General features: G+C 47.2%; 1 protein-coding gene across 1 annotated transcript in view; it reads left to right on the top strand.

Moving 5' to 3' along the window:
• The first annotated feature begins 383 nt into the window (after positions 1–383).
• The window catches only part of LOC144164992 (uncharacterized), a 709,659-nt gene continuing 682,880 nt past the window's right edge, over positions 384–27,162 (top strand). The window contains exons 1-2 of the mRNA XM_077695175.1: positions 384–447; positions 9,787–9,925. Coding sequence (XP_077551301.1) covers positions 435–447; positions 9,787–9,925 — 152 coding nt within the window. The 5' untranslated portion in view covers positions 384–434. The remainder of the gene's footprint in view (positions 448–9,786; positions 9,926–27,162) is intronic.

The raw sequence follows: 27,162 nt of genomic DNA, 5'->3' as shown, positions 1-27,162 counted from the left end.
GAAATGAAACTGTAAAGCTACGCCCTTCCATAAAATAGAGATCTCGACTTGTGGTAGTCTTTTTCAGGCGTGAAATAGACATATTATTGATTGCGGTGCTTATGTTCACGACTATTGTAGGAACCACAAGCATGCGTTGTTCGCATAATGAGGGCGCTGCGATGATTGATGCGATGTCCCTGAAATGTGGGAAACACCCGCCAGATATACTTTCGAATGGGGAGAATATTTTGCTCACGCAATAGCGGACTAGGTCTTAACTAAACACTGTCCTCGCGTGCGGGATGGTTGCAGGCACAGGCGTGGTGTGCTTGCTCAGAGGGCGTGGCAGCCATTCTGGGCAAACAAGGGGTGCGGTCCCACGGAAAACGGCCGGTCCAGTTTCTCAGCTTTCCAAATCCGGGCCACCGGACCTGCAAGCGAGGCGGTTCACCATGTGGGGTCCAAGTAAGTCTTCCGCATGCCCCCGGTGGCATTAAACTGTGCACAATTTCCAGAAGCACTACTCGTGTGACTTGCACTGCTCACAGGCAATCCAAGCACGCAACTGAGCAAGGCCTTTCTTTTACTGTTCCTACCAAACCATTTATGGCACTTCCCGAAGCAAATTTCTGCGCGTGGGTGTGCCCTTAGTACTCGTACTTCCTGTCGGTTTTCGAAATTGAACTTCACCATAAATTGTCTTGAGCGCTGAGTACATCATGGGGAAGCGCTTCATTATTTTCCTTTGTTCAGAACTGAAATATTTTACAAGTAACCTAGCAATGGTTTCGACATTGCCTGGAGAGTTACGAATGTTCGGTAATGGTTGCGCTTCCCGGTCCATCACGCGCTTAGAAACGTTCAGTACGGCGTCAGAAGGAACTCTTCATTGGTCGCTAAGACGCTTTCCTCCAGAATTGGGTCTTTCCAACCCATCTTTCGTCCTTCCAATGAAAACATGAATTCGAGTGACATATGTGCCGCCCTACACGGGAAGCAAGACTATGATGGCCCCCTTTCCAGCAACAGCGAAGCACTCGCATTGATGTAAAGGCCCAAAGTGTTCGCTAGAAATATGGTAGAAAGGGGTTCTGGGCACGACACAGCCTGCGTCTGCGTCATCTGAGGGTGTCTACTTGTCTGACCAGGAGGGGGGCGTGTATCACAGTGTCAGTCCCAGCAGCCGTACCACATTGTTCAAGAAGTCCTAGCAGGAATTGTGCGGATGTTGGTTTCCCGAAAAATTTCTTCGCTAGCTGAGAATAAAAATTGCAAATTCGTAGCCTGAACGCTCCCTGGGAAGGCATTGGTTACGCGTAGTCATTCTTGTTAAGAAAAAACGCTTAGCTTTCTTCCATGAAAGCAGATTCAAAGTTCGAGACCATGTCGGATGGCGCAATCGTATAGAAGTCGGCTTTGTAACGCGAGGGACAGAGGTTGGATTGTGACCACGTTTTGGTTTTCTTGGTGTGCCTTAATTTTGTGGAAACCCGTTGCGTAAGTTGGCTTTGCTGCAGTGCGTTTTGGGCCACGACAGACGCCATCGATTAGGCACAGAAAGCATCTCTTTAAAAATTCACCGTTAAAGCACCCCGACAAACAGCTAGAGCCGAGTGCCGCAATGACAGATTATTACCCTAAAGGGGCCATGCAGACAAAGCACAGGTTTAGTTCATTCGAAAGATTTCCTGGTTAGAGTCATACTGACAGAACTTTTCCCGCGCACTTCGCTCAAACAAGCTATTTGATTAGGAAAAAAAGGCAATGGCCATGCGACTCACCAGCTCATTGCCCGCAACAGAACCTATGATGTCATATGTGTCCAAATGTGCGATTGGCTGGTGCCGGCAAAAGCAAACGCGAATTAGGCACGGCTTATATGCTTGCCGAACGAGCTATTTGCGCTTAAATGTAATGCATCTTCATTTAACAATAATAAAAATGGCGGGTAAGCAATGAAAGTTACGAAAATACACGTAAGCATAGAAGTACCGATCCGCACTGCTGTTGGTACTGGGCGCACTGTACTCGTTTTAGCTGCGCAGCAGTCCACCGCTTCGGAGTTGTCTTACACGACAATGGCCGATTGGCGTAAGCGACGTTGTGTTACGTGGCCCCGTTTGTCGAGGATACGCCATGTTTCACAAAACGGTGCCAGGTACAAATACGGTCAAAACCAAACCAACGACGGACAAAGGTCCGTGGGTAAGTTTTGTAGCGCCATCTGGGAGGACTGACGGCAAGCAAGACTGCAGAGCCGAATGACGCAGTGGAAGTTCGTTTGAATACGCGCGCTTATGACTTCATTGCCGACGAGAGTCACAATTTCGAACTAAACTGCTTAATTTCTTAGTGAATACAGTATCACATCCGGACAAGCGCTGGGGGCACTACAAAACACGAAATATTTGGAATAAAACAAACTTGTCTTTTGTCTGCATCGGCACATCGGCTGAGGCACATCGGCTAAGAGCTGCCTTTGTCATTCCGTTCAGGAGGCTCGATGTACAATGTGAGCCAGTGTAGTCCACTACAACGTACTCTTACACACCCCATCGCTAGTAACCCATCGTCGTAGTTGCGGAACCCAAACTCTACGCTTTTGGGGCTCGTTCGAGACTGCGATTTGCCGTTTGTACGCGTTCGAAATGCATACTAATGTGGAGCAGGCTTTCTGTTTGCAAGCGCGGTGTGTTTACGAGAGTTTAAACGTTTATGGCGTGATCTTAGTGTGGTACATTCGGTCTCTATGAGCTCCAGGTTTGTGTCACAGGCCGGCGTCGCGAAGCTGGTGTGTGCAGGCAGCTCATTTCAATTCCCCTACCCTGAAATTTAGTGGCAGTGTTCCGTAAGCAGTGTTTCCTCCGATGGTCATGTTGCGGCCATACACCATGATGTAAATCACATATCAGGTATTGATCACTAAAGCCAATGCGGCATAAATTTCGCAAACATTGTACGAAAGAAGTACGATTGATAATGCAAAATTATACTTTGTGGTCAGCACACGACGACAAATTCAATGCTGGGTCGTCATGTCACGAGGTGAGCGCTCGCCAAGATTCACCTGTTGCATTTATCCGTCACGGGAACCGCTGGGCCCGGCCTATAGAGTAATCCGCGACCGCGACTAAACTCTTATTCGAAACACCGTCATATGACACAGGGACACTGCAGAATCTAGCATAAACCCAAATCAGAGAGCCGTATCAGATACCACACGCTTCCAACGAGCTCGTGTGTACGAGATTTCGGCGCACGTTAAGGATCCCCAGGTCGTCAAAATTAATCCGGAGCCCTCCACTACGGTGAGCCTCATCGCATCCGCTGCATCGGCGCGTTAAACACTACAATCAATCAATCAGCTCTTCCAACGACACCTCGAATTGCTTGTGAACTGCCATCTTCGTGTTCTTCAAAAAATGCGTCCCGCCGAGTCATCACCCGTTCGTTGAAGGCGTAAAACAAGCGCAAAGTGAACACGCAGCTTGTGTGTGTGATTACTAAAACGTTCATTCGTTGATTTCTCTCCGCATTTGTAGAGAGAGCTTTGTAGAGCTTTGTAGAGCTAAAATTTGTAGAGCTTTGCCCTCTACACCCCCCCCCCCTTCCCATGTCTTGCGAAATATCAGTGCATTTCGCATCTAGGTGGTCTGGTGAATACTACCTTGCTTAAACAAACGTCTTTAGCATTTCCGAGCTGCACTGGTGTTTTTTTTAATGCCGTACGACTATTGTATTTATTTCTGGCTTGCGCAGACCATTAATTTTTCCGCGCTTGCATTAACTCATAAATTTGTTCTTGCTGAGGCGTGAGTGGGTTCATACTTAACAACGCACAGCCTTTGAGAGTACTTAACATTTTCGCGTGCTTTATTTTCCCATATAAGGCACGCTATTGTCAGCTGTTTGGTTATCACATCCCCGAAGCATATTTTTCCACGACGGACATATTCCAAGCAAAGCCGAATTTGTTGTGTGCGCTGCAAAACGAACCAACCTCTTAGAGTGTCAATATAAGGTCTAAGCGAGGCGGCAATAAATAGAATTAACTTGAGCTGACGTGTTCAAGGTGACAGTGGTGATATGCTGCTGCCGTCGCCGACGCCCACAAGAGCAGACAAGAAGCGCGCAGAACCTCATTCCCGAGTAGATTTTGTTGGCGTTCGAGCGCTCTACCAAGGTGCAGCTGCTTTTTAAGTGCCCTAAATGTGCAATTTGCGTACAGACGTCACCATCACAAGTTGTTGAGTTGCGCGGAAAGGCAAAGAGGAGCGAAAGAGAACCAAAACATTGCATGAACACATATCAGCCAAGCAGCGCTAATCCCGTAAACGCCGCGGAGAAGCGGCGGCAGGCGGCGCAGCGATTGCGAAGCTCGAGGCGTAAAGTACAAACGTTTTTTGGAGAGTGACGCACAGCGCACAAACCTTTCCAAATGGCTACAATGGGTGAAGCTGCTCGAAGAGTTTTGCTTTGCTCTTGTTTTGCTTTGAAGAAAATTTCAGTCTCACGCGCTGAACTTCTACATTTAGACTACACTTTTGCACACCGTGGTTCACCACCCGCCACCGCCGTCTTCTTGTCTTAAAGACTCCTCTCAATGCTTACTGTTTAAGAGATACTGTATTGCTGTGCCCATATTGCTGAACCCATAAAAGGCGCGAAAGGAGCATCTACGCGAAAGGAGCAGGCGCTCTGCGCAGGCAGGAAGTACAAAGCTGTGATTGGCTGCAGCTTCAAAGTGCTTTTTGCCGCTTCCGGTCGCGTTGGCCGCCGCGCGTTCGACATCTAGCTCGCGTAGGTCGCCGGCGAGCCGTATTTACGACGGAGCGGCCGCCGCCGAGCGTCGTTCGCCGCTTTTTCTCCGACGTTTCGCGGTATGGAGATCGGCCTTTAACTAGATTCTACTGTGGAAAGCTTTGCTTTAAAACGGCAGCTGGGTGCGGTGATCGAACCAGTGTCATTGTAGTCCGCAGGCAACGGCGCAGCCGCAGAGCAAGTCTTGAGGGTCACACTTGAGAAGTACTCACACGTTCCAGGTGTGCGCCCTTTTAAAAGAAAAGTATGAAATGCAACAGTATGCGTATTTTATGCGCTCGCCTTCGCCGTTGCCCCCACTGCCCTTACATATTCACAGCGTGGAAGGGCAAACTTCATATCGGCCAGCAGAATGCAGACAGTGCGGCATTTCGTTTGCTCAGCCTTGCATTCTGCCCACGCTACCAGCAGTAGAGTACCATTGCAACATCCGTGCGCATACCCCTGCTCCCGTTATAATGACGAGGAGAGCGTTCGTAGGGTTAACTGATGTGAAGGGGAAGATGGTGCGAAAGAGAAAAGCACCCAATAGGGCTTACCACGCGCTATCAACAGCGGATGGCCGAAACGTTTCGTCGTGAACTGGTAATTCGTTTTCCGGTTCAGTACCCGCTCGGGTTTAGCGTGCTAAAAATTGGCTGTGACCTAGCTCAGCTAACCTTGGATATGCAAAGCGTAAGCTTCGCTTAGGCTGTTCGAGTCGTGGTTACGCTTGGTTATCTTTTGATGTAGCTGTATTGCCGACAACGTCTCAAAGGCGTTCGGCTCCGTGCAATGCTTACAGAAGGAGGCCGGGTGAACGGGGCGTTCGCCTGGGCGAATGCGGCGAACGCTGAGTTCATTCACGGAGAACGCTTCATTTCTCTTCGCCGGGCGCGCGAGACCATTCACTTTGCACCAGACGACCCAGCGCCGCATGTATGTGAGCCTGCGGGGGTGGTCGGCTGCCTCGGCCGCAGCGGCGTCGGCGACCGCTGCTCCTTCGGCGCAGTACCACTGAAAACCTGGTCGCCTTGTGCGCAGCGCCGACAGCAGGCCCGGCGAATCACGCGATGCGCTTTGAGCGTTTGTCGCTGGTGGGTGTGTCTCCGGTCAAAAGGTCATTTCCGCATCCTCCGTGAAATCGCTGGACGAAAGTAGTAATGCTTAGATGTAAAAGTAACCGTTCGGGTTGGGGTTTAGTTTCGGCAAAAATACCGGTTCGATTCCAGTTCTCTGTTCGGTTCAGACCCGCTTCGACACCCTCCTAAGGACGTAACATTGACCGGGGAGCGATATACTGAATATTGTCCTGGTTGAATGGGATAAAGCCAAGTTTGTCGAGCCTGTTGCGCGCAGCACGCGCACGCTGAACGCGCGCACGGTTACACTGAAAGACAAAACACGGACTCAAGTCTGCGCAGTCACGGCTGGGCTCCCGAACACGCAATGAGCTTGGAAGCAGCAAGCCCGTCCTTGTATTGTTTTTCATTCATTTCATTTCAAGTCTGCATTTATTTCACATTTTTCGGTACACAAGGAGGCGGGACAAAAAGCCACCCAATGGTAGCTTGACGAGGCCCCTGCATCCTGTACCATGGACAACATTGAGCACAGTACATACAAGAGCATTTCGTTGTCAACCATAGACAAAAGAATATGTTGTCAATTTTTCAACATTGTATAAATACATAGTTACGCACAGATACATCGAATACATACATACGCAAAGGTAAAATCAACTTGGCATGCATGCTAAAATTCCCATGTATCCCGATGAATGCAAGTCAGAAGTGTAACATACACCTACATACAAATGCAAGACCGACCAATACAATTCTTCATACTTTTACATCAGCATCAATCTTCCAGTAAACACAAAATTTATTTAATAAAATCGGGAGTGTGACACAAGACAATATTAGAAAGTTCAAAATACTTAACCATTAGGAATAGGTCAAACGCGTGTTTAATTGATAAGGTATCTATGTCCTTCACCAGTCTGTGAAGGCTGTCTAGCAATATTTATTTATTTATTTACACAGTACCCACAGCGCCTGAGGCATTACAGTGGGGGGGGGGGGGGAGGGTAGTACAACTTAGATCAGAAAATTATAGTTCAGAAAATTATATTAGATCAGAAAATACCAGTGTTTAGCTTCGTAGCATAGTGTGTCCGTAAATGATCCTGTTAAAAGAGACCGACCAGAACTCCGGATGTCTTGTAACACGTGCATGAACATTTGTAATTAATTTAGGCATAATAACCAGCCTATTCGTACCTTTATTTGTTTCTGTAATGAGCTTCTTGCAGAGACGGTAACCATAGAAGTTTGGGATGCTAATCAGGTGAAATTTTTCCACCAGAGGACGCATGGGGTGGTCAGAAACGACGTTTGAGATATTTCTTATTATTCTATTCTGTAATCTAGTAAGCTTATGTATATTTGTAGAAGTAGTGGTACCCCATATAAGAAAACAGTATTCAATGTACGGTAAGAACAGTGATTTATATAGTAAGAGTCTAGTTTTCATTGGAAGCAAGTCTCAGTGACGGTAAAGTGCATCTGTGACACATGATAGTTTAGTAACTACTTGATCTGTGTGCAAGTCCCAAAGCATATTTTCAGAAAATGTTACTCCTATCGTCTTAAAACTACTTACTGTTTGAATGGGAGAGCCGTTTAGGAAAAGGGTTTGATTTTGGTGCAGCTGCTTGTTTTTTGCTCGGAATACAACAGCTTTGGTCTGGTCAGTGTTTATAGCTAGTCCATTACACGATGCCCATTCACCAAGTTTAAGCAAACTTTCATTTCCTTGTTTAAACAACACTTCACGGTTAGTATCCGAAATGAATAGACTTGTATCTGCGTAAATTACAAATTTAACTGAAGGATCGATTTGAACAATATCATTGATATAGATGTTGAATAGGTAAGGGCATAATATACTCCCCTGGGGGACTCCGATCATAGTTTCTTTTTTTGAGGAATGGTGATTATTTCTTGAAATATATTGGGTACGATTACGTACATATGACTCGATGATATTGTGCGCTATGCCACGTATACCGTACGATTCCAATTCTCGCAACAATACTTTCCTATTAGGGGAATCAAATGCCTTGGAGAAGTCTACAAAAATTCCAAGAACTAATTTTTTGTCTTCAATGGCTTCGAGAATGAATTATTTTTGGTCCAGAAGTGCAAGTTTGGCAGAACAGTTTTTTCGAAATCCATACTGGGAATTGGTTAGTGACTGCTGTCTATCTGTAAAAAAGGTAAGTTTAGAATGCAGAAGTTTTTCTAACACCTTAGAAAAGATGGGCAAAATAGAAATAGGTCTGTAATTGCCAAGATTGTTCTTGTCACTTCTTTTATAAATAACGACAACCTTCGCTATCTGTAGAGAAGAGGGGAAAGTTCCGCTAGAAAAACAAATATTAAATATATGCATTAACGGAGTAGTAATCATGTCCGCAAAAAGTTTTATGGGATGTGTTCGCATATCAAATAGATCCGAGGAATTACTATTCTTGAGTTGCATAATTGCTGAGAAAACTTGCTCGGTTACAGGAGTAATATACATTGTATCTTGGCATGGAGGATTCATGTATTCGGAACTGTCGCCTGTAATTGTTGTAAAAGTCATATTCACAAGATGGTCATTGAAAGCATCCGCAACAGCTTTGCAGGGGCGAATCCCCTTAGGGCTGTCGGCGTCTCATGTCGTAGTCGTAACCGTTGTCCTTTGTAGTCACGGCACTAAAACACTAGGACACTCGTTTACGCCTCGCGCTTGAACGCTCCGTGCTGCAAAGACACTAGACTTTTACAGCGAAGCTGTACACCTCTACCCCCTAATGGTTTGATCCGCGTAGGCAAAAAGTCCAAGGCACCAAGAATACACTTACACACTTTGCAGTTTGGTTTGTAGTTAGTGGATATGACCCGGGGTTTTTTCCCTTGCCTTGCCATACCGCCTTTAGCCCCCTCTCCGCACATTTCCCCGTAGAATGAGCAACATTAAGCGTTTTCAGTGCACAACCACACGAGGCGACGGCTTGAACTTGGCCGAGGTTGGTCAGATTGACTATGTGAACAACAAGCCATCTTTTGAATGCGTAGCGGGAATAACACAGCGTTTGTTTCAAGGATTTGTACAGAAATAAAGGTGTCGACCCGTCACTTTTGTTTGATCTCGTGTTGAGTCACTGAGAAATGACTATGACTTACTTGAACAGCACTGTCCGGCTGATGGGTGGAGAGGGAGACAGAACGATCTTTAATGAAACTTGCGATGGCAAAGCGGCATGGCTTATAACACTAGATGAATGCTATGACGATGGTGATTGTAATGATGATGAGGTCCAATTAAGCCACTCGAACTATTTACACGGTCTGATCAAGATTTGTGCCTTTGGTACGCCAAGAGGGTTTGTACGCCACGAGGTACGCCAAGAGGCTTTTGTAGTGTAAAAGACCCGGTCTGACGACCTTTAAGTGCCTAATACGTTCCTCAGTTCTAGTCGTACGGAGACCAGCCAGCCAAGAGACCCTGCGAGGGACTCTTTTTTGTGCACTAAATCACTCACAATCGCACATGAGGAGGTGCAAATCTTCCCGCATCACTGTTCTCATAGTACGACGTACCCTGATGTGGTCATGTCACCTTTACAAGCATTGCATTATCCTCATGAGGACACGAGCAATGCCTCAAAGAAATTTTTGGTATGGTAAGAAGCGTGAATATGGGTAAAAAATAACACTTAGTGTGGCATGCTCAACTTATGTTCGTGATCTGTTAACGATGCATACATACTGGGAGGTCTGCAAGATTTTTTTTCACATGGTATGGCCTGTCCGTGTTGCTTTGCTGCTCGTGCAGATAAGAGAATTCTACTAGCCTCAAGTACTTGTTTTTTTTTTTGTAATACTGGTGAGTTCCGAACAAGGTACATTAGGTCCATCAACACCGATAGTAGCGCGCTGTCCCCGCTCACAGGTAAAGCGCTCTGGCCAAGTCATGGTTCCCGCCGTCGGCAGCCCCAGCAAGAAGAGTTTCCGGGACTGTGGCCGATTCGGCTCTGGGGACCTGTTCGAGAAGCACTGCTCAGGACGTGGACGCAGAAGGGAGCCCGCAGGTAGGCAGCCCAGTATTCGTTCGAGGTTCTATCTAAGGGAACCATGAACACAATACACAACTGCGTTCAATTTGAAAGAACTAGCCTTTGTGACTCGCTCAGCTCCATTACAATCGTCGAAAGACGTTTCTGACAAAAAAAAAATCAGGGAAGCCTGCACTCATGCACAAGACTTGATTGCCGGAGCTTTTGTAGGTGATCATTGATGGACAAAAAGTTGAGTTTTATTCTCTTGTGGTGCCGTGGTAGACGTTCGCGGCATGACATTTCAATGGCCTTATGTTCGGCAAGGCCAGGGTGAGCCCGTCGTTTTTGTCGACGTTTTCGTACGCCATTCTGCAACTGCGCCTATTCGTCTCTGGCGGATGGCCTGCATAAAGTCCCTTGATCGGCGTTTAACCAAGAAGCGACAAGTTCCTCCTCTCCACCCCTTTCCCGCTCCTCTCGCGTCGTCTGCTAGCGCTGTCCGCCATGAACTCCTAACTCGCGGCAGCTCCACGCCCGCCCGGCACGTAGGCAGCGTCGCACGCACTGCGTGCGCAGTAGTACGAAGCTGCTTCACCAACATTTAGCTGCAGAATACAGCGGCAACGTTATTATTCATGCCATAGTACACAAAAAAGGAAGTCAAGCGCTGAATATACCCGGTGGAAAGCCGATGAAGGGACTTCAGCTACGCGTGCCATGAAGCGCGGCAGTGAGCATGGTTTGCTGGCTCTCCAATTCAGGCTAGCGTGCGTCGCATTCACTGTCTGACGGTTCGTAAGGCATGTGGAGGAAGTTTAAGTGCCTGCATCTTTGGGTTAAGTATAGATAAAGGTAATCAACATTAGCTAAAGCTGCCTCGACGAATTTGATTTTATGTAAAGCCCCTTGATCGGCGGCGATGAGGGGGCTTCAGTTTTATGCTGGACGTGCACCATCCGGAGTATTTTTTTGTTTGTTTGTTCGCAGTGTGCCTTTCTAACAAAATCTTTTGCGCGCTCGGAGTTCCCCACAGCAGTAGTTAAGGTGCGTACTGTCACATTTACGAATGCAGCCTTGACGAGTTGCGTTACCGGAATGTTTATGTACCGCAATGTTGTACTATTATGACACCGAAGTAGATAACAGCGCGGTGATTACTCCACACGGACGTTTCTTAGACGCAAAGGTAGAAAAGCATGCTAAGCTGCTCCAAAACAAATGTATTTTTCCCAGAATAGAGCGCTGCCGAGTAACTCTCAAACGTCTTTCTACTCACAACATCTCCTCCCCAGAACTGCTTCATAGACAGTAGTGCTCCGCCCTGTGAGTCTCGCGTATATGCTCCGTACAGCCGCCGAGGTTCTGAAAAAACATGAAATATAGCCTTTAATGCTTGCAGTTTATTAGTTTCAAATAAAATCAAGCCTATTTTCTGAGGCAGCAATGGTAGAAGTTCATACAATAATTCGGTTGAAGTATTTTTTTTTCATCTTATATAGAATACAATAAAGTTTCACTTCAGGGATTTCCGTCATTTCCTGAAATGTCTCGTATGAAATATGAGTATAACATTGACATACTTCTGAGTTTAACCCATGCAGTTTGTTCAGTGGGAGCTGCATTTTCGTATTTTGTACTTTTTGTAATTTTCCGAGGGATCTGGCAGACGTATCTTACAAAGGTGATATTTTGTATGCAGCATACTGTTAGCTTGCACATTAGAGAAGAGGTTTTGTCAAATTCCAACACTTTTCGGATCATGCACAAATAATGGAATTGAACACAACCAATACTGAAGATAAAGCAAGGTTTCATATAAAGTAATGTGGTGCCACAAATTCCATTCATGGCACTGTAGCTGTAAATTTATTTGTGTAAAGATATCATCTTAGTTCGACGCAAGAAATGTACTCCATTCAACTGAATATATTCTAGAATTAATCTGGAAGAATCTCACGTGACGTGTTCAAAATCTTTTTTATTGGTGTACCTTTAGGCAAAATTTCAGCAAACTTGTGGGGAGTCCAGGGTTCAGCCTTATTTGCCTTCAAATAAACATTTTACAATGAACACCTGACACTGTGAAAAGTCACATGACATAACTGAAAGAACACACAAAGAACCCTTTCACATCAAAACACTGCTCATTGAATGATGGGAAGACAAACAGGTGGAAACAATCAAACTCAGTTTAAAAATTTGCTCCTTAACAGCTGCAAGCTCTAGATTTGAGTGAAAAAATGGGGAAAGAAGAGGACGCTACATTAGAGCTAAAATGTGAGAGCTAAATTCAGGCTTATTAAACATCTGTACATCTCAACAACTGTCAGCTGACAATTCAACTCTTCCATAAAAGCATGGTAACACAACCAAAAAAAGAAAAAAAACCCAGCTGCAATGGGGTAGTTCACAGCCATATATTTAGAGACATTATCCAGGTTTGCTCAAAACTCCATCCTAATCGTTGCATGTAGCAGTTCCGAAAGTATTGCGAAAAGGCACAGGTAAACAGTGGGGGACAAATGTTATTACCTCAGAATAACCTTTTTACACATACCATTCGGGCTTGTTTAAAAACATGCCTCAAATAAACAGTAAACTGAAAATGCACTCGCTCTTATGTATTAGACAGTAATGCATACGTGAAAAGCAAATAATAAGGAGCACAAGTGGCAGAATTACACAATGTTCAGAAGGCTGAATCGAGCAACTGTAAAATTTCGTAGGTGTATGAACAATGCATCAGTAGAAAAGAGGTCAGCACAGGCAGAACTTACCCAACTAGCAGCTTCACAATCACTTAGCTGAATGCCAAAACTGAAACCTGACCAATGACCATCAACCGCTCCTGTATAAATATAAATAAAAGAAAATACCTTTTAAAAGAGAAGAAACGTGAATATCAACACATGATACATTATAACTTCACAAGACATAGTTTCAATGCTGACATATTGCTAAAAACATCAACATAATTTTACCTCACGTCATTATACAATTGAAACAGTCGTTGCATGGAGAACAAACTTTGTTCCCAACACATTTAATTCTCGAAATAGCTTATAAGGTACCCATAAGTGTGTTGACGACGTCAAACTCTCTCACTCAGTCCCACGATGCAAATATTTAAACAGAACTATAAAATCTGCATCCTTTCTTCTCTTGGACAGTGTTACCAAGTGCAATTTATCCAAAATTTTATTATAATGGTAATACGCTCTCCGATCAAAACGCCTGTAATTAACAATTCTAAGAAAACGTCGTCGAACATCTTTAATCTTCGCAGCCTGGCTTGCATACAAGTTTTACCATAGGATAGACCCAAAATGATGTTTCGGAATGACTAAGGATAAAAACAAACGTTTGAGGCACGACACATTATGGAAAGGACGTGTGATGCTTCATATTACTCCTAAATGACTGTATGCCTTTTTAACAAACTTTTCAATCAGCACATGAAAACGTAGTGCTGAATTGACAAAAATCCCTACGTCATGACACCCATCAACCATTCTTAGGATGCATTGATCTAACGGTGTAATCATATAGCCCACTTGTGCATTTCCTGGTTAGACTCATTACATGTGTTTTGGTAGGATTTATTAATAACATGTTCACAATGCACTGATTACGCTGCAATTGTCGGACTGTAAAAGGGCACAGTCATCACGAGAGTCAACTGCTCGGAACAGCTTGATTACTGAACAAGCGAGGTCGTTAATAAAACAATTGAACAAAAGTGGACCCAAAATGGATATCTGAGGGACTCCTGTCTTGGAAAAAAGGGTTTAGGCAACACGCCACCTACGTTCGGTCGGTTTGGTCAGATATTTAGATAGTCACGAATGAACATGCAAAGGTTGCTGCAAACACCATATCGCAGCAGCTTTTGAAGTAGTAGATTTTGATCCACCAAGTAAAAAACCCTTAGACAGATCAAAGTACATTACATCAACCTGGCCGCGATTGGCGATGATTCAGCTAGTGCATTCAACAAACGTTGTCAGGTTGGTTTTAACCGACCAGATCAAAGTACACTACATAAATATGGCCGCCATTGGTGATGATTGGGCTAGTGCACTCAACAAGCGTTGTCAAGTTGGTTTCAACCTATCAGCCATTTAGAAATACATGCTGAGCATCTGTTACTTGACGTATAAAAAAGAAAGATAAATGCCTAAATAACGCAATTTGAAAAACCTTGGTAAAAGGACTTGACAAACATACTGGTCGTTTTGTGGTAACGTCACGCTTATCTTGTAGACCAGACGGGGAGCACTCAGCTGTAGCAAGTGGGCATATCGGTCCTTGCTCGATTTCAGTTGCTGAAAATTTGATTTTTTGTCGTTATGGATATACATAGGCATGAATGGGAATAAACAGTTAGCTTTTATAACATCGAACATAACCTTTTGTTAAATAAGCCAGCACTCACTTCCAGCGCTTCCACCTGCAGCACAACTTCGACGGTGCGGCAGCTTGCGTGATGACTTTTCTGGCCTGTGGCTGAATACCGATGGAACAGCAGTGCTCCTTAGCTTCTTTATGCCGAACGTCCAGAGGATGCTTGGCTCAAACTGGTCCTGTGTGAAGTGAGACTGCATAACAGGTGTGTTAAAGAAACAGGTACACATTACACCACAAAAAGAAGTTGCTATCAAGCTACCAATGCAGTTTACGGCCAGTCTGCAGAAAATCAGAGCAAGTGAACGGAATGACCCGTTATATAAACGGGTAGAGGGATCTGCAAATTTTTAAAGTGATACACATTGGCAGCAGATTACGAAGTTTACTACGAATCTGGATTAAAAGCGTTGAGGCGATTCGTTGCAAAAACTTGTATTACTAGACTGCCTTAACTCTCATTCGAAGCTATTTCAACGCCTTTCAACATTGAACGCACCACGGTGGCTCAGGGGCTAAGTAAGGTGTGGTGTTGCTGAGCCCAACGACCGATACAGGCCACGGTGGCTGCTTTTCCTATGCAGGCGAAAAGCGAAAACGTCCGTGTGTCGAGATTTCGACGCACGTTGAATATCCCCAGGCGGTGAAAATTAATCAAAATAATGTTAGCAAGTGAGAACCAAATGCTCGAAACTAGAGGTTTCCCCAACAGCTTTTTGTTAAGGCACGGCGTTTCTGTCGCGAAGGCTGTCGCGTTTAACACGGCGATCGAGCGGGGTTACGCCCATGCCGCAGCAGCAGAGTGTTGCAGTAAAGTAGAAACTCACCTCGCGTAGTTTACTCGACTTGGAAGGCTGGAAGTATTTTCTTCCTATCCTGTGGAGCCAAACCTTACTGCGTTTGACGTTGAGCTTGCCGAACGGCATGGCAAACAATGCCTTGCCTTTGCCCGACTGTCGTGCTGTTGTCAAACGCGCAGTAGCCCGTCATCTCGCAGTGCTATGCACTGCGGGGTGGGTAGCCTTTTGACAAGACTATATATCCTCTTCAAAAGTGTCCCACAATCGCAAGCGACCGTTGCAATTCAGAATGTGCGGCTAGCGCACACAGAAACAACGTGGGCTACACAGATCAAGCAAAACAGCTTGATCAATCATGGCGGACGGAAACGGAAAACGCAAGCCGGAACCGGAAATTTTCCGAAACCGGAACAGGAACAAAGGCGTGAGCCAATAGCAGGGCGCGTCGGCACATCAATCGTTGTCGCTACTTAGCTAAAGCAGATGAAGGGACTTCAGGCTTGCACGCCGAACCTTTCGAAGCGCGGCCCCTTCCTCGGCCGTGCGAACTATGTGGAGTCAATAGACAGATTTAGTTGGGCGTTCCGGGCGTTAGCGTATTGCTGGGCGTAAAGCGGAGCGTACGCTCGTCGCGACGCGCCCATGGATAGTTTTAGTACAGCGTTTTTCGTAGCGTGCGCTAACGCTTGTGGCGCCACCTGTTGAACCCAACGCGAAGTACCCAAATTTAACCTTGCGGCGCCACCTGTTGAACCCAACGCGAAGTACCCAAATTTAACTTTTTTACGTGGCTAACCAAGGCAGACTGTAGCTGGACGGCGTTTCTTTTTTTTTTTTCAAGCTGGTTTCGATTGTGCAAATCTTGCAAGTACGATAAAAAATACCCTCTTACCTTGATTCAGTATTAGGGAAAAATATGATACACCCGTCGCGATTGTTTTGCTCAACCGCGCGACGCCGAAGTTTTGAAGCAACACGCAGTGCTCGGGATATATACTCACTTTATTCAGCTCTTAAATATGGCAGGACCATGCGACAAATACAACTGAGCATGGCATGCGACGCTAATGCGACGCGCAAAATGAAACAGCGGGTAGGCTGGCACGGCGGTTTAGTGATACACTTCACCCGGGTGTAGCAACTCAATAAGATACACGATGCGTTCCTATTACTCACTTCCTCTTATTCGTGGAGTCCAACTACAAATCCTTCACGTTTCACACGGTAGCGCAACGTCCTCGGCTCGCACCCGAGGGCGCGACGACGGCGCAGGCGAAAATTCTTGAATTCCCTAAATGGAGGCCGCCGATCTGCACCAACACTGCACGCATTCCACCGCCGCGACACGCACCCAAACACCGCCGCCCGCTTCGGGAGCCATCCAGGTTGTCCTTGGTCGCTCATTTCTGGTCTGCATGCCTGTTGGAACTGAAACGTTGTCGTTTACGAGAAAAACACGCGACGGTCCGCGTTTTCAGTCGGGGAACCTCCTGCCACGACCGGCCGCCAACATCGCCGAGGCAGCAGCCATTTTGAAAGCAAGGGGCCTCCCAGCAGGACCGCAACGCCCCACAAGCGCCCAGGAGCATACGCTCGCAGCCGTTGCGTGCGTAGCACCGCATCGCCGGGGCGTTTACGTAGCGTACTGCGCATGCGCAGTCGCGAGCCGCCCCGCCGGGGCGTACGCTCGTCCGGAGCGCGCGCCCAACTAAATCTGTCTAATGGTGACATACAGAAGCTTCCACTTTGAAGTCGCGGCTCTCCTATGGTACAGAGCGCATGCGCATGACGCCACGAGGATGAACGAACGAGGGGCGTAGGCTATGGCGTGTCTTTCTTGATCCGAGCAAGTGTTGCCACGATACGTCGAGCGCTGGAGTTGTTTGTGGCCAATGTTTCCCAATCTCCGTAAGTGGGTATGCTTGGCTGTACGAACGTGCGCTTGAAGCAGGCGTCGCAAACCGGAGTTAGCTGGGGGCACGTTAGCTCGGGGCGCGCGTGCATGAGTGTTTGTTGTTTCCATGTATTTTTGACCGCGGACACCATACATAAATGACTTGCTCAACAGCTTTGCGGTTACACAACGCAAGCAATAATAACAAGATTCAAACTTCCCGCTACAGTGGCGTGATATCAGCAGGAGTCACGGAATGTGGGCCAGCACTAAAACCTAGTAAACAAGCCTGTCACCTAGCTGTGCACTTAATCATTCAAGCGATGGAGTCAAACGCAACCAGAGGGCCCACGCGAAGCGCCAAGTGATGTTTCTTGGCGGTGGCTTAGGAGGGCAGCTGCCAATTCCACGAACAAGATTTTGTGACGTCACAAACAAATCGTCGGAAAGTGGTTCAACGCTCCAGTGTTTTTTTATTATCTCCATAATTTTTTTGACACTTGGCGTAATATTCGTATCATCTTTATCAAGACAAAACATCTTAACAATACAGCGTAACAGAAACAAAGACTTAAGCGAGGCACACAGGACGAGCGCTGACTTCCAACTGAATTTTTATTACAGAAACAAGCCATATTAATACAAACACGCATGGACACACCTACGATGAAGCAATTCGACACGATAGGTAATCTATAATAAATGTGCCGGAGACATTACATTCAAAACAGATGCATATATGATTAACAGCCCACACGCACTCAGCACGTGTTTGTACATTGATACGGCAAGTTTGGTTGCTCCTTTTCACACGTGTAAAAATTCAAGATACTTAGTGGGCAGGGCTATAGAAGGAGCGCTGACACAATCTTTGCATAGCCTGTTGATTTGCGCAGCCTCCACAATTTCCCTTGTCAACTGGTCACAATGATGCTGAATGACCTGGCATTCATCAAATTTTGGAGTGCATTTCTCGGTGGTGCCCTTGCAATCTCGGCAGTGTATGCCTAGGTGCCCTCTCACACTTTTGTGGACGTTGTTGCTGTGTTCTCTGAGCCTTGTGTTCAGACACCTGCCCGTCTGGCCCACATACTTTTTGCCGCAGCACAACGGAATCTCATATACTACCGACGTTGTGCATGCGAGAAACTTCGTTTTGTGCTCGATAGAACACTTGCGGGGTTCCTGTTTCGGGAGGTAGGTCTTTTTGCAAAGGGCCGCCAGTTTGCGAGGGGCTGAAAAAACTACTTGCACATCAGCGGTATTCCCTATTTTCTTTAGCCTATGGGCTACATTATGTATGTAGGGAATCACCGCGACCTTTCTCTTTGTTTTTCCGGAATTGCCGTGGCCTCACCCTCGCTCTGGCGGCGGTTTTGTCTGAACACCCTCAAAATTTGCTCAGCCACAGACGTCACTACGTGAACAGGGTAGCCAGAGCTGTGCAGGCGTACTCCCTGTAATTGGATGCTAGCTCGCATTCTGAGGGCGCATGATCTTTTTAGGGCATTGAGTAAGCACACCTTCACAATACCCCTTTTCACCAGCTTAGAGTGACCAGATGAAAATGGAAGTGGCTTATTGCTGCGTGGTTCATACTGCTAACAAACAGGGTCCTCTGAAAAGTGAAAACTCAGGTCCAGAAACCTCAAAGTGTTTTCCTCCAGCATTTCGTGCGTCAACTTCAACGGGTGAAAACACCTTTCGAATACTCCTAAAACCTCTGCAACGCTCTTGCCCCCGGAAACCTTCACGCCACCCATGAACACTAAAAAATCGTCGTTAATCATATATGCATCTGTTTTGAATGTAATGTTTCCGGCACATTTGATATAGATTACCTATCGTGTCGAATTGCTTCATCGTAGGTGTGTGCATGCGTGTTTGTATTAATATGGCTTGTTTCTGCAATAAAAACTCAGTTGGAAGTCAGAGCTCGTCCTGTGTGCCTCGCCTAAGTCTTTGTTTCTGTCACGCTGTATTGTTAAGATGAATCACCAAATAGCCCAATACCACACTTTGCTTATGACATGAACGCCCCAATATCTCCCGAATATCTTGTTAACGTCCTAATGTTGACCGTTATTGTATTTTTGAGATATTAATGTACGGTTTTGTAAACACGCAATGGTGGCACGCCTCACCCTGGCGTCCGCATCTGACAAACCACAGAGTTTCATACAAACTCACTATAGAGGGAAAACTGGCGCTAGTGTCAACGCGAACACGGAAGCGGCGCTTACGCTTCAATGGGAATGATGGGTAGTTCTGGAACCGGATTGCGGAGGATCAAAACTAGCTTATGGCTGCGCAAATGGTGTTTTCTGACAAAAAAAAAACTCTTGTTGCCCGGTTCTTCGTTTGTAAATTACAGGACGAACAAGAAAGTTAGTGACCAAAAACTGGTTCTGTAAGAAATAAAATTGCGCGTTTATATAAATAGCAGACGCGGAGTCGAGGAGGTTTGGGGAGCAGGTTTTCCATTTGCCGCCAACTACAGCAGGACTCGGACTTATTTAAAAAAACACTTGTAAGAGTTTCGGTGCTGGTGGTTTGTAATAGGAAGAGAAAAGGTTTGTGCTCATAAAAAAAAAGAAACCGATTAGATTTGGAGAAATTATTCTTGCCTGAATTAGTGACATTCATCAAGCTGCGTTCCTATCAGCCGCAGGTGCTGCGGTTCTAGGCCGTAGGTGCCGGCGTTCGCAAGGAAGGTGTGGCTGTTCCAAGCGATTCGCAACGGTCTTCAGCTTCGACAATACATCGCTTTGCCGAATGAGCAGCGCTGGAACTCCTAATTCGCAGACAACGTCGCCGCACAGAGCGCCGTCATTTGTGTTTTCGTGCTCACTGTGCCGGCAATGAATCGATAACCCACCCAATTCGCAACTCTGGTTATAAAACATTCCACTCAGGGCGGCGTCAGTGCACGCGCGGCCTACAGTTCAAGGATAAACGTATTTTTTATAGCTTCTTCCAACACCCTGCGTAAGCAAATGCGTTCATTTAAATCCAAAACAAAAGGTTCTGAACCGCTTTTCTCCCGAAGCTTCACTACCATTTTTATTTACCTCGTATTACCCATCGTTACACTTCATGTATATATAGCCGTCGTTTGTCACATACAGTTTCATACAATAACAACTAGAGAGGAATCTGGCGCCGCGATCGTACGCCTCAATGGGCGTGATGGGTAGTTCTGGATTCGGATTGGCGCTCGATGGCTTGTGGAAAAAGTTTACGTCCCCTTTCTCCTTACAGCCCGGCTTGTATTTCGTGCGTTCGTTTTTCGCACTGCCTTGATAGTAGTTCGCGTGGCATCTGACAGATGGCGCCACCAGTCTTCGGCGCGCGCGCCGCTTGTGGGACCTTGTTCTCAGCGGTTGCACTCGGTCTCTGCAAGAGGTAGCGTCAACATCCCCCTCGCGAGGGGCACGATCAAATGCAGAGCATTTCCGGGGGCGCACGACGTTAAGTAGTTTGCTTTACGTTAATGTTGTTGCACTTGTGGCAACTGCTGACGAGAGAGCGCTCGTCAGCAATAATTTGAATGAGTCAAGGATATAAGGCGCGTCCGAAGCCTCCCATTCTGTGTCGGCTTTGTGGCGCAGTGGGTAGAGCACCATGTACATTGTGTTCCGCCCGCAGGGTCGAGGGATCGAAACCTGGTGCCGGATAGCATTTTCTTTTATATAGTGTAGGGGGAGGGGTGCCGACAACGACGGTGCGGACTACGACGGGACAACGCGGGTGACATCGTGAGTTACTGAAATGCTCTGCATTTAAAACCGCAGCGATGGCTGAGGGGTACAGCACTCGCCTCGTATGCGGGAGATATTGGGCTCGAATCCTGGTACCTCCGGACACCAACCAGTTTCTTTAATGGGTACAAGCGTCCCTGGTCGAATGCGGACCCTTGAAAGAGGATTTCACGTCTGGAAAGCTGCCTTTACCCTATCGAGGGACCCCTGACCCTTGTCCATCTGGCGGGGCCCCCGCCCATCAAGCCGCGTTGTGCCATTGCCGGGGGTGAAAGAGACTGGCGGCATGTCCTGCCACAGGCGGCTGCGAGTTGAGCGTCCATCGTGGCTGTGGAAGGCACCATGCGAATTCGTGTTCCTTCTTGGTGGCACCGGGCACCTACCGGTAAAATAGGTACAAGCGACTCCCCGGCCTGGCGCTCGGCCCTAGTGTGGGACTACAACGCTTGGGAAGTTCACCCGGCTTGCACGAAAAATCGCCCCTATGGAAAGGGGCGGCTGCAAAAACGCAGGAACTTTTTTTTAAATGCAGAGCATTTCAGTAACTCACGATGTCACCCGCGTTGTCCCGTCGTAGTCCGCACCGTCGTTGTCGGCACCCCTCCCCCTACACTATATAAAAGAAAATGCTATCCGGCGCCAGGTTTCCATCCCTCGACCCTGCGGGCGGAACGCAATGTACATGGTGCTCTACCCACTGCGCCACAAAGCCGACACAGAATGGGAGGCTACGGACGCACCTTATATCCTTGACTCATTCAAATTACTGCTCACGAGCGGTCTCTCGTCAGCAGTTGCCACAAGTGCAACAACATTAACGTAACGCAAACTAGTTAACATCGTGCGCCCCCGAAAATGCTCTGCATTTGATCGTGCCCCTCGCGAGGGGGATGTTGACGCTACCTCTTGCAGAGACCGAGTGCAACCGCCGAGAACAAGGTCCCACAAGCGGCGCGCGCGCCGTAGACTGGTGGCGCCATCTGTCAGATGCCACGCGAACTACTATAGAGGCAGTGAGAAAAACGAACGCGCGAAATACAAACCGGGCTGTTAGGAGAAAGGGGACGTAAACTTTTTCCACAAGACATCGAGCGCCAATCCGAATCCAGAACTACGCCCATTGAGTACGCCCATTGAGGCGTACGATCGCGGCGCCAGATTCCTCTCTAGTTGTTATTGTATGAAACTCTATGTGACAAACGACGGCTATATATACATGAAGTGTAACGATGGGTAATACGAGGTAAATAAAAATGGTAGTGAAGCTGCTGGCGAAAAGTGGTTCAGAACCTATTGCCAGCAACATCAACATGGGGGCTTCTGGGTGTAGCGATTGAAGCGCGACTACGTGAGGAGGGAACGAACGCTAGTAAAAAAAAAAACAAGTTTTATTCAACAATAAAGCAACATTTACATTTTACGAACTGTATTTATTTCTGAATCACATTTATTTATGCACAATGTGCAAAGAATTTCTGACAATGGTGTTCATTCTCAAAAACGTTTTTTGTAGCGCCCTCAGAAAAATGGTACATGTCATTTCTCTGTGATGCAGTCATTGTAATGTTCGGAAAGGCGCGCCTAAAGTTCGTTTTCTTGAAAACGCACCTCGCGTGTTTTGGTGGTGCGCATTTGCATTCTTTCTGTCTTGTTAATTTGGTTTGCACTTAATTTTTGCTTTGCCAGTAGTTGCGAGGTACGTTATATCGTGGGTGAACACGTTTAGCACCGTGCCCGGCGGGCACGGTGAACTACGGGACGATGCTGCCAACGGTTGGAGCGGAGCGCTTTCCTCGGTACCTACGGAAACGATGTGCTGTACTAGGTGCAACAGCAACTCCCGTATGCCTAGCGTTTCTCTGCCCCATTTTCCTCTCATCTCCACAGGTAACGCGAAAATATAGTACTGTTAATACGTGCACGGGGGTTGTGTTAGGGTACGTGGTGGTGCTTCGAAAAATAATGGGTCTAAAGCTTTGTTATATCATAGTTATCTCTTGGTTTCACTTCAGGTTGGCTCGGAGCAAGGGATGTCAATTACTTTAGGACTTCTCAGAGTGTTGACACTTGGATTCAAACGATTCGCTTTAATTGTCTATCTCAACGCCTTCCGTATTGCATTACAACGCTTGTAGTGATCGTTGCTTACCGCACTTGTATACGCAAGCATTATTTCCGTCGTAGTACTGTCTTGTGCTGCTGCATGCTGCGCTGCTGTCAGATCTTTCCTGCTATGCGGTTTTACATACTGTGGTGGATTTCTTTTTCATTGATCCATTTTTTCTCTTTTTACTTATCTGTTGCAACACTTGCCTAAACCATGCAACCATGAAATTGCCGGCGTGAATCCTAGGTGAAGTTCTGTAGAAACCCATGTCTACTTGATAAGACGCCGGGAGAGCTCCGGTGTACTCGCTGCACTGTCGTGAATCGGCATTCCTACAGCCCGGTTTTCTGCGTCAAGATACAGTGCCTAGTTCTTTCCTCTTGTTTCGAAGTAGTTCTGCAGTTGAGGCTTTCATTGCTCGTAATGGTATGTGTTACGGGTAAAGTCAATTTTCTGGCTCGTGAGGCAAATCATAATGCATGAGTGCCCACGAACATTTTGTACTTTTGTATACGTGCTGATTTTGTACAGCGTGGTAAAGTTGCTTTATGTTTATGCTGGAATAAAACTCAAATGTCTTGCTTACAGCATGACCATGCTTCCCTTTTAACTGAAGCATGCAAACCGAGAAAAGATTATATAACCTTGATCTATACTTAGGGCACGCACGCGACCTCCGTATGTGCTACGCAATTAAACAGCCCAGTAGAATGTCATATGGTAAGAAGAGCTCATACCCGAAGGGGGATTGGCCCCAGAAGAAGATGTCAGAAAAGATGAAGAGAAGAAAAATCAGCATACGGGATGGTGAGAAGGATTTTGAAGTGACCAACGGAGAGGAAACACAGGGTAATCGAAGAGGAGGAGGAGGTAACTTGTTCAGCGAATGGGAGCCGCACACGAGAGAATGCGAGGTGAAGAGGAAGAGGACAAAGTTGGAGTAGAGAGAGTGGAACGGGTTCTTTGGAGGAACGGTGGCAAGTTCGGGCCATGCCCCACAACGCACCAGCGGCCTCGCACCGTTTGGCAGCGGGCTGCCCGGAACCACCGATTACCAGCGGCTCCGCTCTGCTGGCCTCCTGCTGACCGGGGCCATCGCACCGCCGGCGAACCGTCGAGCCGTGCCCCACGACGCACCAGCGGCATCGCACCGTCTGGCAGCGGGCAGCTCGGGACCACCGATTACCAGCAGCTTCGCTCTGCTGGCCTCCTGCTGAGCCGCGCTGCTCAGCGAAGCCGTGGCCTCGCACCGCGGTCATCTGGACCACGACGCACCAGTACGGGCCATCGCGACGTTCGGAGACGTTGGCTGACGCGTAAGCCAACCGACCCACTGGGCCACGTCATCGGCATCGCACCGTGGTACCAGCGGTAGGATTTGTTTGCATTTGACAGAGACAGTTACACATATATCACACTAAACAGCAAAAACAAGCACGACCTCACACTACCAACACTCTACTCCTAAAGTCACTATAATACATTAAATGTCTCTGTCAGATTCAAACAAATCCTACCACCGGTACCACGGTGCGATGCCGATGACGTGTCCCAGTGGGTCGGTTGGGTTACGCGTCACCCAACGTCGCCGAACGTCGAGATGGCTCGTGCTGGTGCGTCGTGGTCCGGAGCTGCCCGCTGTGCGATGACTCGGCTTCGCTGAGCAGCGCGGCTCAGCAGGAGGCCAGCAGAGCGAAACCGCTGGTAATCGGTGGTTCCGGGCAGCCCGCTGCCAAACGGTGCGAGGCCGCTGGTGCGTTGTGGGGCACGGCCCGAACTTACCACCGTTCCTCCAAAGAACCCGTTCCACTCTCTCTACTCCAACTTTGTCCTCTTCCTCTTCACCTCGCATTCTCTCGTGTGCGGCTCCCATTCGCTGAACAAGCTACCTCCTCCTCCTCTTCGATTACCCTGTGTTTCCTCTCCGTTGGTCACTTCAAAATCCTTCTCACCATCCCGTATGCTGATTTTTCTTCTCTTCACTCTTAGGCAAAAAGGACTAAAAGTTCGTCCTTTCGGGGACTAACGGCCTCTGCCACAATCATTAGTCCCTTTCGGGACTAACTGCGAGGGGACGAACGGTTAGTCCCCCACCCGGATGGTCCGTTCCGATACTCCCCAAGGACGAACTGCGTAGAGTGCAGAAAAAAGACAAAAGCTCCGGCAGGGATCGAACCCCTGACGCCCGGAATCACACACGAGGAACCCGACGCGCTATCCGCTCGACCACGCCGCCGGATGGAGCTTGAGGTAGATAATATTCAAGTGTACAGCGTGTAGTTCTGTGCATAACGCAACAGATCCATTGCAACTGGTGCCCAAATTTCTATCTGTGCAAGCGAACGTGACCGCGTTTTGCGCCTTGCGCTTAGCGCTTTGCTAGGTTTAGGGACTATTGCTCAGTTCGATTCGAAGTAGAGACTCACAACCATAGTTTTTCTCGTAAATAACAATCAACTCGCCGTCGCCTAGTTGAGATAGGTAGCTGGTGATCGGACGACTCATTTGTTTCCGCACAAATTAGCGCAAGCTAAGTGCTTTCTTAGTGTTCGATACATATGTTAAGTGCTCTATGTAAGGTATGTGAAAGGTGTCGTCTGTGTGAGTGTCAGAATAAGGAAACATGCCATATTTTCCTGCATCGGCGAAAGCGAATTAGGTGTTGCGTAGCCTGAATTCTTCAAATTCGCGTCGCTAGACGATTGCGACTGGGAAATGCAACCGGGTTTTACAGCAGTTGCAGCATTGTCAAAGCTTTGGTGCCCAAGGCAATTATGTACCGAGTGTAAAAGATAACTTCGAGACGCTTACCTGTAGCGAGCATTTTTGTTTTGCAGTTGTCATCAGCAACATGCGTTTTTTCTCGTCTGTTAAACATATACATATTCATTACGCTCAGGAATCCACTTTTGCTATTGTCACTAATTTTTGCGTTACTGTTAAGGCGCTTGAAAGCTTTCATTGGCGGTTATTACCTCGCACGAATCGTATGCAACACAGCGTATCAACATAACCTCGCCGAGAAGCGTATGACAATCGCGCTTCGCCGCTCCTGGCCATTACCCGCCGCTCTACTAACCCTAGGCGATAACTAACATCAATATTTTCTCCCGTGGCACGATCTAAAGCACCCAGTGACTGCAATGGCTTATGTTTTGGAAATATAAAACTGTTCGCAGACATATGCGCGAAAGGGCTACGACGACGCCATTAGGGGATTAACGACGCAGCGAAGAGACTAACTGCGTGCGTTTCGTCTTCCCGTTACTCCTTATAGATCGGCGGGGACGAACAGTTAGTCCGAATTTATGCACACGGCACGTACTCTGCCGCAGATACTCCCCTTGAAGATGAACGGTCACCCGCGAAGACTAACGGCTGTATTTTAGTCCCTATTTTAGTCCTTTTTGCCTAAGAGTGTTCATCTTTTCTGACAACATCTCCTTCTGGGGCCAATCCCCCTTCGGGTATGAGCTCTTCTTACCACATGACAGTGGCGTTGGTAGAAGTTTGTATCGGGGCGCGGAGTAGGCACGCTTTTGATATGAAGGGGGGTCGGGGAGAATGGTCAAGTGTCATTTTGTGCTCTGCATCCCGGTTTCCGGTGTGCCACCCACTGAAATCAAAATTAACAACTGATTTCTTTTGTATAGCAGTGGAAGGCATGAATACAGAATAAAGTTTCAGAGAAAATGAAAGATGTTTTTGTAAACACCGAGGCTAATCATACGACAGTTTGCTTAAGTACGTTTCTGTAGTCGCGAGTCTGTACTAGTTAGGCTGGCGTTGACTTGAAGCACACACGCCAAGCGCTCGCCAACTTCCGTCAGATGGCAATGACATGAGCCGTCAGCGATCAGAGGCGTGCTAAAGATACTTTGAAATCAAATTTTTGCGCTAAGAGTACCAAAATGACTTCACTTTTTGACCGGATCTTGCGTCACATCCGGTTTTTCTTTTGTTCTGCTTGAAGTGTTCTCTCCTCACACAGATGGCGCTAAGCCCCATGAGCCGCTTGAGAGCCGCCATTTTCTGAACGTATGGGTTTCTATGGAAGCTTCGCTACCAGTTACATTTACCTTGGGTAATATGTATTTCTAAAGCCGCATTTGTTCGCGTTTGTGACGTTTGTGCTGTGGTGTGCATGTGGTATGTTGTTGACGTTGGTGTTATGGCGTATCCTTGTAGAGAGTGGTGCATGTCTCTGTGAATTACATGCACTTCCAGAACGCCTCCTTCGGGCCGACCCGTGCTTTTTTTTCAAGGACTATTTTAGAGCAAGAATATGGGACCTTCCATCAGGC

Source organism: Haemaphysalis longicornis, unplaced genomic scaffold (assembly GCF_048455015.1).
Source record: "Haemaphysalis longicornis isolate Haplotype H1 unplaced genomic scaffold, Haemaphysalis longicornis Haplotype H1 scaffold_14, whole genome shotgun sequence".
Taxonomy (NCBI): Eukaryota; Metazoa; Arthropoda; class Arachnida; order Ixodida; family Ixodidae; genus Haemaphysalis; species Haemaphysalis longicornis.
This window is presented reverse-complemented; position numbering and strand designations above follow the sequence as displayed.